Source organism: Antechinus flavipes, chromosome 4 (assembly GCF_016432865.1).
Source record: "Antechinus flavipes isolate AdamAnt ecotype Samford, QLD, Australia chromosome 4, AdamAnt_v2, whole genome shotgun sequence".
Lineage (NCBI taxonomy): Eukaryota > Metazoa > Chordata > Mammalia > Dasyuromorphia > Dasyuridae > Antechinus > Antechinus flavipes.
Genome location: NC_067401.1, coordinates 214,571,644 through 214,589,597, shown reverse-complemented (window position 1 = coordinate 214,589,597; position 17,954 = coordinate 214,571,644). Strand labels below are relative to the sequence as shown.

The 17,954-nt window shown below is 30.5% G+C and overlaps 1 protein-coding gene across 6 annotated transcripts in view; it reads left to right on the top strand.

Annotated features, from left to right (window-relative positions):
- The window catches only part of LOC127561837 (serotriflin-like), a 47,225-nt gene that overhangs the window by 26,073 nt on the left and 3,198 nt on the right, over positions 1–17,954 (top strand). For 2 of the 6 annotated variants that reach the window (XM_051997130.1, XM_051997131.1), the window contains exon 7: positions 15,842–15,930. In XM_051997130.1, the coding sequence (XP_051853090.1) occupies positions 15,842–15,930 (89 nt within the window). Of the gene's footprint in view, positions 1–12,291; positions 12,350–14,406; positions 15,303–15,841; positions 15,931–16,944; positions 17,375–17,954 lie in introns of those variants that run through there. The other 4 variants (XR_007953547.1, XM_051997133.1, XM_051997134.1 and 1 more) reach the window with 4 other exon arrangements.

The window sequence follows — 17,954 nt, the reverse complement described above, 5'->3', positions numbered from 1 at the left end:
AAAAGAGAAAAAGCAAAAGAGAGGAAAAAAACAACAAAAAATGAAAATAATATGTTTCATCCATATTCATTCTTTGTAGTTCTTTGCCTGGTTATGGATAGCATTTAACATCCTGAATATATTGGAATTGTCTTGGATAACTGTATTTCTTTTTTTTTTAATTATAGCTTTTTATTGATAGAACATATGCATGAGTAATTTTTACAACATTGTCCCTTGCACTCACTTCTGTTCCAACTTTTCCCTTCCCTCTCTCCATTCCCTCCCCTAGATGTCAGGCAGTCTTATACATGTTAAACATGTTAAAGTAGGATAACTATATTTCTAACAAGAGTTTGGGTCTATAATCGCTGATCACCACATTAATGTGATGTTACTGTATACAATGTTCTCCTGGTTCTGCTCACTTCGCTCAACATCAGTTCATGTAAGTCTTTCTAAGATTTTTTTTCTGAAAGCAGCCTATTCATTGCTTATAGAGCAATGCTATTTCATTATATTCAAATACCACAACTTATCCAGTTATCCCTAAAATGATGGGCATTTACACAATTTTCAATTCCTTGCCACTACAAAAAGAATCACTAAAAACATTTTTGTATATATGGGTCCTTTGGTCTCTTTTGTAATTTCTTTTGGTCATACACCTAGTAGAAACATTGTTGAATCAAAGGGTATGCAGAGTTTTACAGCCTAACAGCATAGTTCCCAATAGATATTCAGAATGGCTAGATCAATAACTCCACCAATAATAAATAAATAAATAATAAATAAGTACCAGTTTTTCCACATCCTCTCCAAGATTTATCATTATCTTTTCCTGTCATCTTAGCCAATCTGATAGATGGCACTTCAGGATTGTCTTAATTTGCATTTATTTAGTTAATAGTGACTTGGAGGATTTTTTTCATTGACTGGAAATGCTTTTAATTTCTTCATCTGCAAATTGTCTGTTCATATCCTTTGACCACTTATTATTTGAGAAATGATTTGTATACTTATAAATTTGACACCATTTTCTATATATTTTAGAATAACACCTTTATCAGAAACACTGGTTGTAAAAATTGTTTCCCAGATTTCTGTTCCCCTTCTAATTTTGGTTGCAGTAGTTTTATTTTGCAAAACCTTTTTTTTTTAATTGAAGCTTTTTCTTTTCTTTTTTTTATTATACCTTTTTATTTACAAGATATATGCATTGGTAATTTTTCAACATTGACCCTTGCAAAAAGTTCTGTTACAACTTTTCCCCTTGTGCCCCCCATTCCCACCCCCTAGATGGCAGGTAGACTAATACATGTTAAATGTATTAAAGTATATGTTAAATTCAATATATGTATGTATATATCCATACAGTTATTTTGCTGCACAAGAAAAATAGGAGTTAGAAATAAGGTAAAAATTACTTGAGAAGGAAATCAAAAATGCAAGCTAACAAAAACAGAGGGAGTAGAAATGCTATGTTGTGATTCACACTCATTTCCCATAGTTTTTTCGCTGGGTGTAGCAGGTTCTCTTCATAATTGATTTGGTTCATCACATTGTTGAAGAGAGCCATGTCCATCAGAATTGTTCCTCATATAGTATTGTTGTTGAAGTATACAGTGATCTCCTGGTCCTGCTCATTTCACTCAGCATCAGTTCCTGTAAGTCTCTCCAGGCCTTCCTGAAACCATCCTGCTGGTCATTTCTTACAGAACAATAATATTCCATAATATTCATATGCCACAATTTACTCAGTGATTCTCCAATTGATGGGCATCCACTCAATTTCCAGTTTTGACCACTACAAAAAGGGCTGCTACAAGTATTTTTGCATATACAAATCACTTTCCCTTCTTTAATATCTCTTTGGGATATAAGCCCAGTAGTAATACTGCTGCATCAAAGCGTATGTGCAGTTTGATAACTTTTTTGAGCATAGTTCCAAATTGTGCTCTAGAATGGTTGGATTCATTCACAATTCCACTAACAATGTATCAGTGTCCCAGTTTTCCCACATCCCCTCCAATATTTATCATTATCTTTTCCTATCATCTTAGCCAATCTGAGATGTGTGTAGTAATATCACAGAGTTGTCTTAATTTGCATTTACCTGATCAATAATGATTTGGAGCAACTTTTCATATCACTAGAAATACTTTCCATTTCTTCATCTGAAAATTGTGTGTTCATATCCTTTGATCATTTGTCAATTGGAAAATGGCTTGATTTCTTACAAATTTGAGTCAATTTCCTATATAATTTTGAAATGAGGCCTTTATCATAACCTTTGAATTGCAAAAATGTTTTCCCAGGTTATTGCTCCTCTTCTAATCTTGTTTGCATTAGTTTTGTATGTACAAAAACCTTTTAACTTGATATAATCAAAAGTTTCTATTTTGTGATCAATAGTGATCTCAGTTCTTCTTTGGTCACAAATTCCTTCTTCCTCCACAGGGCTGAGTGGCAAACTATCCTATCTTCTTCTAATTTATTTAAAATCTCATTCTTTTTGCCTATATCATGAACCCATTTTGACCTTATCTTGGTATATGGTGTAAAGTATGGGTCAATGCCTAATTTCTGCCATACTAGTTTCCAATTTTCCCAGCAGTTTTTGTCAAATAGTGAATTCTTATCCCAAAAGCTGGGGTCTTTGGGTTTGTCAAACACTAGATTGCTATAGTTATTGAGTATTTTGTCCTGTGAACCTAATCTATTCCACTGATCAACTAATCAGCACCAAATGGTTTTGATGACTGCTGCTTTATAATATAGTTTTAGATCTGTACAGCTAGGTCACATTCATTTGATTTTTTTTTCATTAGTTCCCTTGAAATTCTTGTAACTTTGAAAATATTGTGGATTATTTTTAATAGCTTTTTGGTACATTATCTGGGGTTCTCTAAATATACCATCATATCATCTGCAAAGAGTGATAATTTGGTTTCCTCCTACTCTATTTCCTTTAATCTCCTTTTGGGCAATAATTTCTTATTTCCAAAGCTAGCATTTCGAATATAATATTGAATAGTAATGGTGATAGTGGGCAATCTTGTTTCACTTCTGATCTTATTGGGGATGGTTCCAATTTATCCCCATTACAGATGCTTTTACTGAAGGTTTTAGATAGATGCTACTGACTATTTTAAGGAAAAGTACATTTATTCCTATACTCTCTAGTGTTTTTAAGAGGAATGGGTGTTGGATTTTATCAAATGCTTTTTCTGCATCTACTGAGATGATCATATGGTTTTTGTTAATTTGCTTATTGACTAGTCAATTATGCTAATAGTTTTCCTAATATTGAACTAGCCCTAGATAATATAGGAATAAATAGTGGAGAATTTATCCAATATTTTCAATATTGTATTAGAAATGCAAGTTTTGGCAATAAGAAATTATTGCCAAAAAAGAGATTAAAGGAAATAGAGTAGGAGGAAACCAAATTATCACTCTTTGTAGATGATATAATGGTATATTTAGAGAACCCCAGATAATGCACCAAAAAGCTATTAGAAATAATCCACAACATTTTCAAAGTTACAGGATACAAAATAAATCCACAAAAATGATCAGCATTTTTATACATCACCAACAAAATCTAACAGTAAGAGATACAAAGAAAAATTTCATTTTAAATAACGGTTGATAGTACAAAATATTTGGGATTCTATTTGCCAAGGGAAAGTCAGGAACTATATGAACAAAACTACAAAACACTTTCCACACAAATAAAGTCAGATCTAAACAATTGAAAAAATATTAAGTGCTTTTGGATAGGTTGAGCAATTATAATAAAGATAACAATACTATCCAAACTAATTTATTTATTTAGTGCTATACCAATCAAATTCCCAAGAAACTATTTTACTGACCTAGAAAAATAACAACAAAATTCATCTGGAAGAGCAAAAAGTCAAGAATTTCAAGGGAACTAATGAAAAAAAAAATCAAATGAATGTGACCTAGCTGTACCAGATCTAAAACTATATTATAAAGCAACAGTCATCAAAACCATTTGGTGCTGGCTAAGAAATAGACTAGTTGATCAGTGAAATAGATTAGGTTTATAGGACAAAATACTCAATAACTATAGCAATCTAGTGTTTGACAAACCCAAAGACCCCAGCTTTTGGGATGAGAATTCACTATTTGACAAAAACTGCTGGGAAAATTGGAAACTAGTATGGCAGAAATTAGGCATTGACCTATCCTTTACACCATATACCAAGATAAGGTCAAAATAGGTTCATGATATAGGCATAAAGAATGAGATTGTAAATAAATTAGAAGATAGGATAGTTTGCCACTCAGCCCTGTGGAGGAAGAAGGAATTTGTGACCAAAGAAGAACTGAGATCATTATTGATCACAAAATAGAAACTTTTGATTACATCAAGTTAAAAGGTTTTTGTACAAACAAAACTGATGCAAACAAGATTAGAAGATTAGAATGGGAAAACATTTTTGCATTCAAAGGTTATGATAAAGGCCTTATTTCCAAATTATATAGGAAATTGACTCAAATTTATAAGAAATCAAGCCATTTTCCAATTGACAAATGATCAAAGGATATGAACACACAATTTTCAGATGAAGAAATGGAAAGTATTTCTAGTGATATGAAAAGGTACTCCAAATCATTATTGATCAGATAAATGCAAATTAAGACAACTCTGTGATATTACTACACACGTCTCAGATTGGCTGAGATGATAGGAAAAGATAATGATAAATATTGGAGGGGATGTGGGAAAACTGGGACACTGATACATTGTTGGTGGAATTGTGAATGAATCCAGCCATTCTAGAGCACAATTTGGAACTATGTTCAAAAAGTTATCAAACTGCATATATCCTTTGATCCAGCAATATTACTACTAAGCTTATATCCTAAAGAGAGCTTAAAGAAGGAAAAGGGACTACATCTGCAAAACTGTTTGTGGCAGTCCCTGGCTAGAAACTGGAAACTGAGTGGATATCCATCAATTAGAAAATGGCTGAATAAATTGTGGTATATGAATGTTATGGAATATTATTGTCCCATAAGAAATGACCAACAGAATAACAACAGAATGATTTCAGAGAGGCCTGGAGAGACTTATATGAATTGATTCTATTAGCAGAAATTAGCAGAATCAGAAGATCATTATACACATTATATATACACATTATACACAGCCACAACAAAATTATACAATGATCAAATCTGATGGATGTGTCTCTCTTCAACAATGAGATGATTCAAACTAGTTCCAACTGTTTAGTAATGAAGAGAGTCAGCTACACTCAGAAAGAGAAATATGGGAAATGAGTGTAGACCACAATATATCATTTTCACTCTTTCTATTATTGTTTGCTTGCATTTTTGTTTTCCTTCTCAGGTTTTTTCTTTCTTTCTAGATCTGATTTTTCTTATGCAGCAAGATAACTGTATAAATATGCATACTTGTATTGGATTTAACATATACTTTAACGTATTTAACAAGTATTGGACTACCTGCCCTCTAAGGAAGGAGGTGGGGGAAAGGAAGAGAAAAGTTGGAACAGATGATTTTGCAAGGATCAATGTTGAAAAATTACCCATGAATATGTTTTGTAAATAAAAAGCTATAATTAAATTCTAATTCAAAAAGATAAGGAAGGAAATTAAATCTTGCAAAAGTACCATAGATAATGAAGTAATGCCAATGGAAGTGGTCTCACATCCAAATTTTCAGAGAAGTTATGGAAGTTGCAAAAAGAAATATTCAGCAAAAGGATACTGGGGAAGAGGGAGTATCTCAAGCTCCCTTTATCAGAATTAGATAAGTCCTACCACAAAATAAAGAAGAAAGAATCTAAGGGAGTGAGTAGAATACTAAGAATTAGATATCATAGACCTTTGGGGAAAAACTGAATGATTCTGGAAAGAGATGTATCTTTCCTCTGTGGTACATGGCATCTGCACAAAAATTGACCATGTATTAAGGCATAAAAACCTCATAATTAAATTCAGAAAGGCAGAAATAGAAAATGCATCATTTTCAGATCATGATGCAATAAAAATTACATGTAATAAAGTGCCATGGAGAAATAAACCAAAAATTAATTGGAAAATAGACTAATCCTAAATAATGTGTAAATCAAACAACAAATCATGAAAACAATCTATAATTTCACCGTCAGAAATGACAGTAATGAGACAACATTCAAAAATTTATCAAACGCTAGCAAAGCAGCTTTTAGGGGAAATTATATATTTCTAGAAGCTTACATAAATAAAAGAGAAAGAGAAGATTAAGGAATTGAGCATTCAACTAAAAAACTAGGAAAAGAACAAATTAACACCCCCCCAACTAAATATCAGCTAGAAATTCTGAAAATCAAAGGAGAAATTAATAAAATTTAAAGTAAGAAAACTATTTAAAAATAAAACTAAGAGTTGGTTTAATGAAAAACCCAACAAAATAGGTTAATACATTTAGTTAATATGATTAGGAAAAGGAAAAAAGAGAAACAAATTAAAAGTATCAAAAATTAAGAGGATTAACCTAATATCAATGAAAAGGAAATTAAAGTACTAATTAGGAATTATTTTGCCCAGTTATATGCAAAAAATCTGATAATCTGAGGGAAATGGATGAAAACTTAACAAAAATATAGATTGTCTAGATTAACATATAAGGAAAGAAAATACTTAAATAGTCCTATTTTAGTAAAAGAAATTGAATAAGTTATTAATCTATTCCCCAAGGAAAAATCTCTATGACCAGATGTATTTACAAATTAATTCTACCAAACATTTAAAGAACAATTAATTCAATATTATATAAATTTTTTTGGAAAAAGATGGGGGGTGGGGAGGATAGGCCAATACAAAGAAAGATTATAGATAAATTTCTCTGATAGATATCCATGCAAAAATATTAAATAAAATACTAGCAAAAAGATTGCAGTATAATATACTAAGATGAAGTAGGATTTATAAGAAATGCAAGACTGATTCAATATCAGAAAACTATCGATACAATATTATATCAATGACCAAACTAACAGAAATCATGATTATCTCAATAGATACAGAAAAAAATTTGACAAATGCAACATTCATTCCTATTAAAACCATTAGAAAACATAGAAATTTTCCATAAAATTATAAAGTAGCATCTATTGAAAACCATCAGCAAGCATTATGTATAATGGGGATAAGCTAGAAGCATTCCCAATTTAGATCAGAGTGAAAATAGGATGTCCATTATCACCACTATTATTCAATATTGTACTAGAAATGTTAGTTTTATTAATAAGAGGAAAAAAAGAAATTGAAGGAATTAGAAATTGGGAATAAAAAACCAAATCTATCATGCTTTGCAAATGATATGATGGTATATTTAGCAAATCCTAGAGAATCATCTAAAAAACCACTATAAACAAATAAATCTAGCAAAGTTGCAGGAAATAAAATAAATCCATAGAAATCGTCTCTATCTTTATTCTATATTATGATATTATAATATATATTCTATATTATGATACATAATCATAAATCATCAGTGTTTACCATTATCTACCAACAATGCCCAGGACCAAAGAGAAATCCCATTTAATCCCATTTAAAATACTGTAAATAATATAAAATATTTAGAAGTTTACTTGCTAAGACAAAGCCAGGAACTATATGAACACGATTGTAAAAACGATTTTCATACAAATTGTTAGATTTAAACAATTTGAAGAATATCAAATGCTCAAGGATAGGCCAACCTAATATGATAAAAATGACAATTCTTTCTAAATATATCTATTTATTCACAGCCATAGCAATCAAATCATGCAGAAATTACTTTATAGAACTAGAAAAATAATGGCAAAATTCATGTGGAAAAAAAAAAGGTGAAAAATTTTAAGGGAATTAATGAAAAAAAATTGCAAAGGAAGGTGGACTACCTCTACCAGACCTGAAAAATATTTTACTTAGTAGTGGTCATCAAAATCATTTGGAACTGGCTAAGAAATAGAGTAGTGGATCAGTGTGATAGATTTGATTCACAAGATACAATAATCAGTAACTATAGTTATCTAGTGTTTGATAAAGCCAAGATTTCAGCATCTGGGCTAAGAGCTCACTATTTGACAAAAATTATGTGGAAACCTGAAAAATAGTGCAACAGAAACTAGGCATTGATCAACATCTAACATCCTATACCAAGATAAGATTGAAATTGGTTCATCATTCAGACATAAAGGATGAAATTATAAGTAAATTGGGAGAACAAAAGAAGTCTTCTTCTAAGATTGATGGGAAAGGGAGGAATTTATGACCAAAGAAAAACCAGAGAACATTATGAAATGCAAAATGGATAATTTTGATTACAGTAAGTTAAAAAAAAATTTTGTACAAACAAAACTAACACAGCCAAGATTAGAAGGGAAGCAGAATGCTGGAAAACAATTTTTATAGCTCGTGTTTCTGATAAAGGCCTCATTTCTAAAATATGTAGTGAATTGACTCAAATTCACAAGAATAAATGTTGTTCCTCAATTGATAGTCAAAGGGTATGAACAGACATTTTCTATAGATGATTTTTGTTGTTGTTGTTGGTAGTGGTGGTAGTAATGTTTTGGTGAATCAATTTGTGTTAAATGACTTGCCCATGGTCACAGAACTAATAAGTATTAGGTGTCTGAGGCCAGCTTTGAACTCAGGTCCTCCTGACTTCCAGGCCAGTGCTCTATCTACTGTACTATCTAGTTGCCCCTGAACAGACAATTTTCAGATGAGGAAATTAAAGCCATCTATAATCTTATGAAAAATGCTTGAAATCACTATTGATTAGAGAAATGAAAAATCAAAGAACTCTGAGGTACCATCTATCAAATTGGTTAAAATGATAGGAAACAATAATGATAAATGTTGGAGAGGATGTGAGAAATCTAGTATAATGATGCATTGTCCATGGAGTTGGGATCTTATGCAGCCATTCTGAAGAACAATTTGGAACTATGGCTAGAGGGCTATAAAACTGCGTATGCTCTTTGATACAGCAATCTTTCTACTGAGTCTTTTTCCTAAAGAAATCATAAAAAAGGACCAAAAGACTCACATGTGCAAAAATGTTTGTAGCAAACACTTTTTATAATGTTGGGAATGGGTGAATAAGTTATGGTATATGAATATAATAAAATATCATTTTTCTATAAGAAATAATGACCAGTTTGGTTTCAGAAAAGCCTGGACTTAAATGAACTGATGCTAAAGGGATCAGAACTTTAAAAAAAAAAAAAGCATTTTACACAGTAACAAGGACATGTGATGATCAACTGTGATAGACTTGGCTTTTTTCAACAATGAGGTAAATTGAGGCAATTCTAATAGACTTGTGGTGTAAAGTACCATCTACATACAGAAAAAGAACTATGAAGACTGGATGTTGATCAAAGCATAATATTTTTAACTTGTATTATTGTTGTTACTTCTTTACTTGTTTTTCTGTCATTTTTCCCCTTTTGATCCGATTCTTTTTTTTTTTGTGCAACATGATGAATGTGGAAATATGCCTAGAAGGATTTCACATGTTAAACTAATATTGGATTACTTACTGTCTTGGGAAAGAGGGAGGGAGTAAGACTGGAAGAAAAAATTTGGATTACATGGTTATGCTAATGCTGAAAATTATCATTGTGTGTATTTGGGGAAAAATACTATTAAAATTAAAAAAATCATTAGAAATTTTTGCATCAATATTCATTAATAGGTAAGTCTAATTTTCTTTTTACTTGTTATGTCTGATTTAGATGTCAACACCATATTTGTGTCACAAAAAACTGGTAGGACGACATCATATATTACAAATTATTACATAATACATATATACATACATAATAAATACAAACATATTACAAATAGTTTACATAGTATTGAAATAGATTGTTGTTTGGTAGAATTTACTTGTAAATTCATTAGGCCCTGTGAATTTTTTGATGGGGAATCCATTGAAGGCTGGTTCAATTTCTTTTTTTTTTTCTAAAATGAGATTACTTAAGTATTTATTTCCTGCTTTGTTAATCTGGGAAATTTATGATTTTATAATTATTCATAAATTTCACTCAGATTACCAGACATTGGCATATAGTTGAGCAATAGATGCTAATTATTCTTTTAATTTCTTCTTCATTTATGGTTTATTCACCTTTTCATTTTTGATTCTAATAATTTGAATTTCTTCATTTATTTAATCCAAATAATCTAAGATATGTCTTTATTTTTTATAAAACCAGCTCTCAGTTTTACTTATTTCAATAATTTTCATACTTTCAATTTTATTAATCTCATTTTTGATTTTAAATTTTTTTCATTTTGTATTTAATTGGGAAGTGTTTGATTTTTGATTTCCTCTTTTTTTATTTTATTTATGTAAGCATTTAAAGATGTAAAATTTCCACTAAGAAGTACTCTGGCTGCATCCCATAAATTTTGGTATGTTGTCACATCATTATCATTTTCTTTTATGAAATTATTGATTATTTCTGTGATCTGTTGTTTGATTCACTCATTCTTTAGGGTTGGATTATTTAATTTGAAATTAATTTTTATTCTATATTTCCATGGTCCTTTATTACACATAATTTTTATTGAATCATGATCTGAAAAGGATGCTTTTAATATTTCCGCCTTTCTGCTTTTCATTGAAGTTTTTAATGCCCAAATATATGGTCAATTTTTATGTAAGTGCCATATACCACCAAGAAAAAGATATTTTTTTTAATTCCCATTCAATTTTTTCCAGAGGTCTATCATGTCTAACTTTTCTAAAATTCTATTCATCTATTTAACTTCTTTCTTGTTTATTTTGTGATTAGATTTTTTTAAATTCTAAGAACACTAGGTTGAGGTCCCCCACTAATATAGTTTAAGTGTCTGTTTCTTTCTATAGCTCACTTAATTTCTCATGTAAGAATTTGGATGCTATACCACTTGGGGCATATATGTTTAGCTTTGACATTATTTCATCATTTTAATCCATTCTGCTATTTGCTTCTGTTTTATGGGAGAGTCCATCCCATTCACATGTACAGTTATATATTTTTCTCTTTCCTTTTTATCTTGTGGTAAAGCAGTTGGCGTTACTTGATTTGCCCAGGGTCACATAGTTAAGAAGTGTTAAGTGTCTGAGGCACACTTTGAGTCAAGTCCTCCTGAGTCCAGGGCCAGTGCTCTACCCACTGCACCATCTAGCTTTTTCTCTCTCTTTTAACCGTGTCCCTTCTCACCTACATTTTACTTATGGCTCCTACCTACACCAATCCGACCTCCCTTTCATCAATTCCCATCACTTTTTTTCCCCTTCTTTCTCCACCTACTTGCCTACAGTGTAAGATAAATTTCTATACTCAACTGAGAATGTTTGGTATTTGAGCCAAATTTGATGAGAGTAAGATTCAAATATTGCTCACCTCTCCTCCCTTCTCTTTACTGTAATAGGTCTTTTGCACTTGTTTGAATAATATAATTTATATTATTTTGCCTCCTTTTAGAAATATTAGGAAAACTATTAGCATAATTGACTATACCAATAACCAAGCTAACAGAAATTATATGATTATCTTAATAGATGAAGAAAAAGTATTTGATAAAGTCCAACACCCATTCCTATTAAATCACTGGAGAGCAAAATAACAAATGGAATTTTCCTTAAAATGATCAGTAGCATCTATCTAAAACCATCAGCAAGCATCATATATAATGGGGATAAAATAAAAGCATTACAAAAAAGATCAGGAGTGAAACAAGATTGTCTGGGATCATTATTACTATTCAATAGTGTACTAGAAATGTTAGCTTTAGCAATAAAAGAAGAAAAAGAAATGAAAGGATTTAGAGTAGGTAATGAGAAAGAAAATTATGACTCTTTGCAGATGATAAAATAGTATACTTAGAGAATCCTAGAAATTCAACTAAAAAACTACTAGAAACAATTAACATCTTTAGCAAAGTTTCAGGATACAAAATAATTCCACATAAATCATGAACATTTCTACATATTATCAACAAAATTCAGCAGTAAAAGATACAAAGGGAAATTCAATTTAAAATAACTAGATAATATAAAATACTTGAGAGTCTACCTGCTGAGACAAAGCCAGAAACTATAAGAACACAATCACAAAACACTTTCCACACAAATAAAGTTAGATCTAAACAATTTGAAGAATAACAAGTGCTAATGGATAGGTCAAGATAAAATAATCAAAATTAAAATTCTATGTAAATTAATCTACTTATTCAATGTCATATCAATAAAATTGCCAATAAATTATTTTACAGATCTAGAAAAAATAATAACAAAATATATCTGGAAGAACAGAAGGTGAAGAATTTCAAGGTAATCAATAAGAAAAAATGCAAATAAAGGTAGCCTAGATTGTACCAGACCTAACCAGACCATATTATAAAGCAGCAATTATCAAAATTATTTGGTATTGCCTAAGAAATAGAGTAGTTGATCAGTGGAATAGATTAAATTCACATGACACAATAGTCAATATTTATGTCTGATAATCTAATGTTTGATAAACCCAAAGACTCCAGCTTCTGAGATAAGAACTCACTATTTGACAAAAATTGATGGGAAAATTGGAAAACGTACAGCAGAAACTAGGCAATGACCCACTACTTAACACCTTATATCAAGATAAAGTTGAAATGGATTCATGATGTAGACAAAAACAATGATAATATGAGTGAATCAAGAGAATAAGGAATAGTCTATCTCTCAGATCTGTGAAGAAGGAAAGAATTTAAGGCCAATAGAGAACTAGAGAACATTATGAAAGGCAAAATGAAGAAATTTTGATTATATTAAATTTAAAAACTTTTGTGAAACTTTTGTGCAAACAAAACCAAATGCAAACAAGATTAGAAGGGAAGCAGAAAACTGGGGGAGGGGAGTGGGATTTTACATTCAAATGTTCTAATAAAGGCTCCATTTCTAAAATATATAGAGAATTGACACAAATTTATAAGAATACACGCCATTCTCCAATTGATGGTCAATTGGTCAAATGGTCAAAGGATAAGAACAGCAATTTTCAGATGAAGAAATTAAAGCCATTTCTACTCATATGAAAAAAATGAAATAAATCACTAGAAGCAATGCAAATTAAGACAACTCTGAGGTACTACTACACATCTCTCAAAATGACTAAGATGACAGGAAAAGATAATAATACATTTTAGAAAAGATGTGGGAAAACTGGTACACTAATATATTGTTAAAGGAGTTGTGAACTTATCCAACTATCCTGGAGAGCAATTTGGAGTTATACTCAAGAGGCTATCAAGAGTATCAAACTGTACATATCCTTTGATCCATCAGTGTCTATTGGATCTGTATCCTAAAATGAGCATAAAAAGGGGAAAATGACCCACATATGCAAAAATGTTTATAACAATCTTTTTGTCGTGACAAGGAACAGGAAACTGAGTGCATGGCCATCAGTTGGGAAATGACTAAATAAGTTATGGTATATGTATGTTATGGAATATTAGTGTTCTATAAGAAATGATTAGCAGGATGATTTCAGAAATGCCTGGAGAGACATACATTAACGGATGCTAAATGAAGTTATTAGAATTAGGAGAACATTGTGCACAGTAACAACAAGATTATATGATGATCAATTCTGATGAACATGGTTCTTTTCAACAATGAATGATTCAAGCCAATTGCAATAGACGTGATGGAGAGAGTCATTTCTATCCAGAAAAAGCATTGTTGGGACTGACATAGAATTTTCACTTTTTTGTTGTTGCTTGCTTGCATTTTGTTTTCTTTCTCATTTTTCCCCCTTTTGGGCCTAATTTTTCTTATGAAGCATGATAAAAGTGTAAATATATAGAAGAATTGTACATGTTTAACATATATGGGATAACTTGCTGTCTAGGGGAGGGGAATGAAGGGAAAGGAGGGAGAAAAATATAGAACAAGAGGTTTTTGCACGGGTGAATGTTGAAAATTATCTTTGCATATATTTTGAAAATTAAAAGCGATGATTTGAAAAAATTAAAAAAGAAGTAATTTGGGAAAATACTAAATAAATGAATGGACAGAGAGAGATAAGTAGATAGATAGATGGATAGATAGATAGATAAGAAGAATTCTGGGAAGGAGACTGATCAGGAGAATTTTTTTTTCTTTTGAAAGAGTATAGATATTGCTATCTTTTGTTTTTAATGTTACTTTGAATTTAGAGATATCAAACTTACTTCCTTTCCATTGCTAAATTAAAATGCAATTGGGAATTGTTTTTAAAAATTAAAAATACAATAAAATATTGATGTTAATTTGTGGCTTTCTGAGTCAATATAAAGTCAAGACAGATCTATTTCTATTTTAATTTGATACTACTTTTTTCCTGTTCCTTTTTCTCATTCCCACAGATCAAACAAATAAAAAATCCCATAAAACAAATTTCTAAATAGGGGCAAAAAGAGGAAGAAGAGGGAGAATCTCACCAAAAAAAATCAACACATTTAACAATTCAGATCTTTCATTTAGGACCATACATCTGTGGACTGCAAGGACAAGAGCTTTCTTTCATATCTCTTCTTTGGGGATTTTTCTTTATACTTTTGCAACATTCAGTTTATAGTTTTTTATTTGCATTTTTATATTAATTGAATATATCATTTTTCTGGCTCATCTCATTTCATTTTCTATCTGTCTTTGTAAGTCTTTCTATGATTCTCTATAGTCATATTTATCATGTCTTATAGAAGAATAATGTTATATAATATTCATATACAATAATTTGTTTTGCCATTCTTTGATAACAGGATATCTACTTTGTTTTAATTTCTGTGTTAATACAAAAAAAGTTCTATTATACATAATTTGGCATATCTTGAGCTTTTTAAGTTGTAAATTACTCCCCAGGAATAAATGCTTTCCAAATCAATATTTTGGCCAACGTGTATAGTTTCTAACCATTTTATTTACATAATTCTTAATTGTTTTCCAGAATGATTGTATGATTTCACAACTCCATCAGCAATGAATTTCTATACCAATATTTTTCCCTTTTAAAAATATTTGCTGATTTATTAGGTATGAGGTAAAAATCTCAGGATTGTTTTGATATGCATTCTTTTATTTCTGATTTAAAGCATTCTTTCATAAGGTTATTAGTAGTTCATAATACTTCATTTAAAGCCATCATTTATATCCTTTTATCAGTTATTTGGGAATGGCTTTTAGTCTTATACATACATACATATATACATAATTCCCTATGTGTATTGGATTAAAAATACTTATTAAAGAAATTTGAAACAGAAATTTCTCCTTCGGTTGATTATTTCAAGAGAAGCAGATCAATGTTCCTTAATTCATTCCACAGAGGCAATTTTTCCTGTAAGTATAAGCTATCTATAGAAAGTAGTAAAGCTATTTTTGTTCTACCATATACCAAATCACCTTAAAAAAGTGTTTCAAGGGGCAGAGCCAAGATGACATAAAGTAGACATAGTAAACATAAATTACATTCATGTACCATAACTTATTCAGCTATTCCCTAACTGATGGGCATCCACTTAGTTTTCAGAGGATGGAAATCTAAGCATCAAAGTAAAACACAAACAGAAAAATATATTTGGCATACCATTGATATAGAATAGTATTTGTGGATAATAGTAAAAATTGGAGAAATCTCACTCTATAAGATTTTGCGAATTTTAGCACCTACATTCTATATGAACGATTGTTCATATGATTGCATAGATTTTTCTCATTGGTATACATGGCAATTTTTATCAACAGTGCATAACTCTTAGATGTAACTGTAATTTAGTCATTCTAATTATTTGATTTTTCTAGGGGAAATAATCCTGTAACTTTTACTACACCTTATAAGAAAGGAATCCCTTGTGGAGATTGCCCTGGCCAATGTGAAGATGGACTTTGCAGTAAGTTTTCCAAATGAAAAATAGAGAGAGTAATTAATCATAAAGTCAATGATAACCCCCAAAACATCTGTGACTTATTAAACATTTTTGCTCTCCATATTTTGGGGATTGTCTGTGGAAAACACTAGCATCCTACTTCCTAGACATATGTTTACTGAAAGAGTGCTAAATCTAGATTCAGAATCCTAACTCTGGTATCTACTCTCTGTGTTCCTTTGATCAGTCATTTAAATACAATGGGTCTCATTTTCTTGATCTTTAACATAGAAAAGCTTAACATTTGGCTTGCAAAATCTTTTTCTGTTTTTTATTTATGATCCCATAATAGATTGGAAATTTGAACTGTATTCCTGCATCTTTCCTATAATTTTTGTTCCTAATAAGCAAGGCTAATAAAAATCAATAATGAAATAAGTGTTGATTTTGTTCCTTCTCATGTCTTTTAAACACTGTTTCCTCACTTCCTTGAACCCCCTTTTGTCCATTGTATGTATTCTGATCTTAAACACCTGTCTCTTGTTCTTCCCATTAATAGCCCATATTTCCAACTTTTCTATCAGAGCCTTTTTTCCTGTTTTTTTTTTCCTATCTCTAATGATATTTATCTCTTATTTATGAATTCTCAATTAAATAAAATAAAATAATCAACACTAAAGATTTAATGAGAATAAAGATTTAGTTTGCCACTCTTCTTTGTGGACACTTGGCCTAACTCTCTTTAAAACCCTGGACCCTGGAGTTATAAAACCCTGACCCAAAAACAATGACTGGGAATTTCAGTTTCTCAAAATCACATAATCTTATAGAATCTTATATGGAAAGGACTTCAGAGAACCTCAAGTCCAAATGGTAGATTATTAAGAATACCCTCTGAAAAATCCTTGAGAAAAGGTAATAATTAAGAAAATACTACATCCATTCATCATGGTGACCATTCTAAGAATGTTTTGTTTTGTTTTGTTTTGTTTTTCCATCTTATATAGAACCAAAACCTGTTTTTTTTTTCTTTTCCAGGCTAAGGAGAACAAAAATAACTTGATTTCCACCTAAGAAATCTATAAATACTTGAAGTTATCATACCTTCTTAAAACTTCCAAAATTTTGGCTAAGTTCCCAAAATTCTTCAAATGAGTCTCACATAGTATGTTAACCAATTCCTTAATTATCATGATTACCCTCCAATGGATAGACTTTAGCTTTATAACATCATTCCTAAAACATGGTTGCCATAAAGAAAATATTCAAGAAATAATATGGCCAGAGATTCCTTACCTGTATCTGTACATGAATATTATCCTTTACATTCTCTGGTAATGTTCATTCTCAAGCAACCTAACACATATCTTTGGTTTCTATATCACTTTATTGATTTGCATTCTTCTTTATACCCATTCATACCTTTTCAATAAAAACTTCTGACAAGTTAATCTTCAATCCATCACCATTAATCCCTGATCAGTTTGTTTTTTAATGCAATTGATTCTTTGTACCGGTTTACATTTATCCATATTTAATTTCATCTTAGATTTGATCAATCATTCTTATCCAATTCTGGCATTTGCATGTTAGCCATGGGTCCCAGTTTTATAATATCTGATTATATGATTCAATTTGACTTCAATTCTTGAAGAAAATGTTGAATAGCAGAAGGACAAAAACAAATTATCAGAATTTTACACTACAGACTTCTTTCCAAATCATCAGAAACAACAACAACAAAAATAGTGCTTTAATGATTACAAAGCACTTTAACAATGCTATCCCATTTAATAATCTTGTCATTTCCATGATAAAGATACTCTTTTTTTTTTTTTTTTGCTCAAAGACTCCCTATATCTGAAAAAGGATTTGAATATAAGGCACTAATGACTACAATACAATACTTTATCTAATTTCCCATTTTGCTACCAAAGGATTATTACCTCTCTTCTTCTATCAAGAAAGTTTATTTCATTTATTAAACCTATTGGTGATTCCTCCTTGGATTTAATAATTCAAAAAATATCCCCATTTTGTTAAAGAAA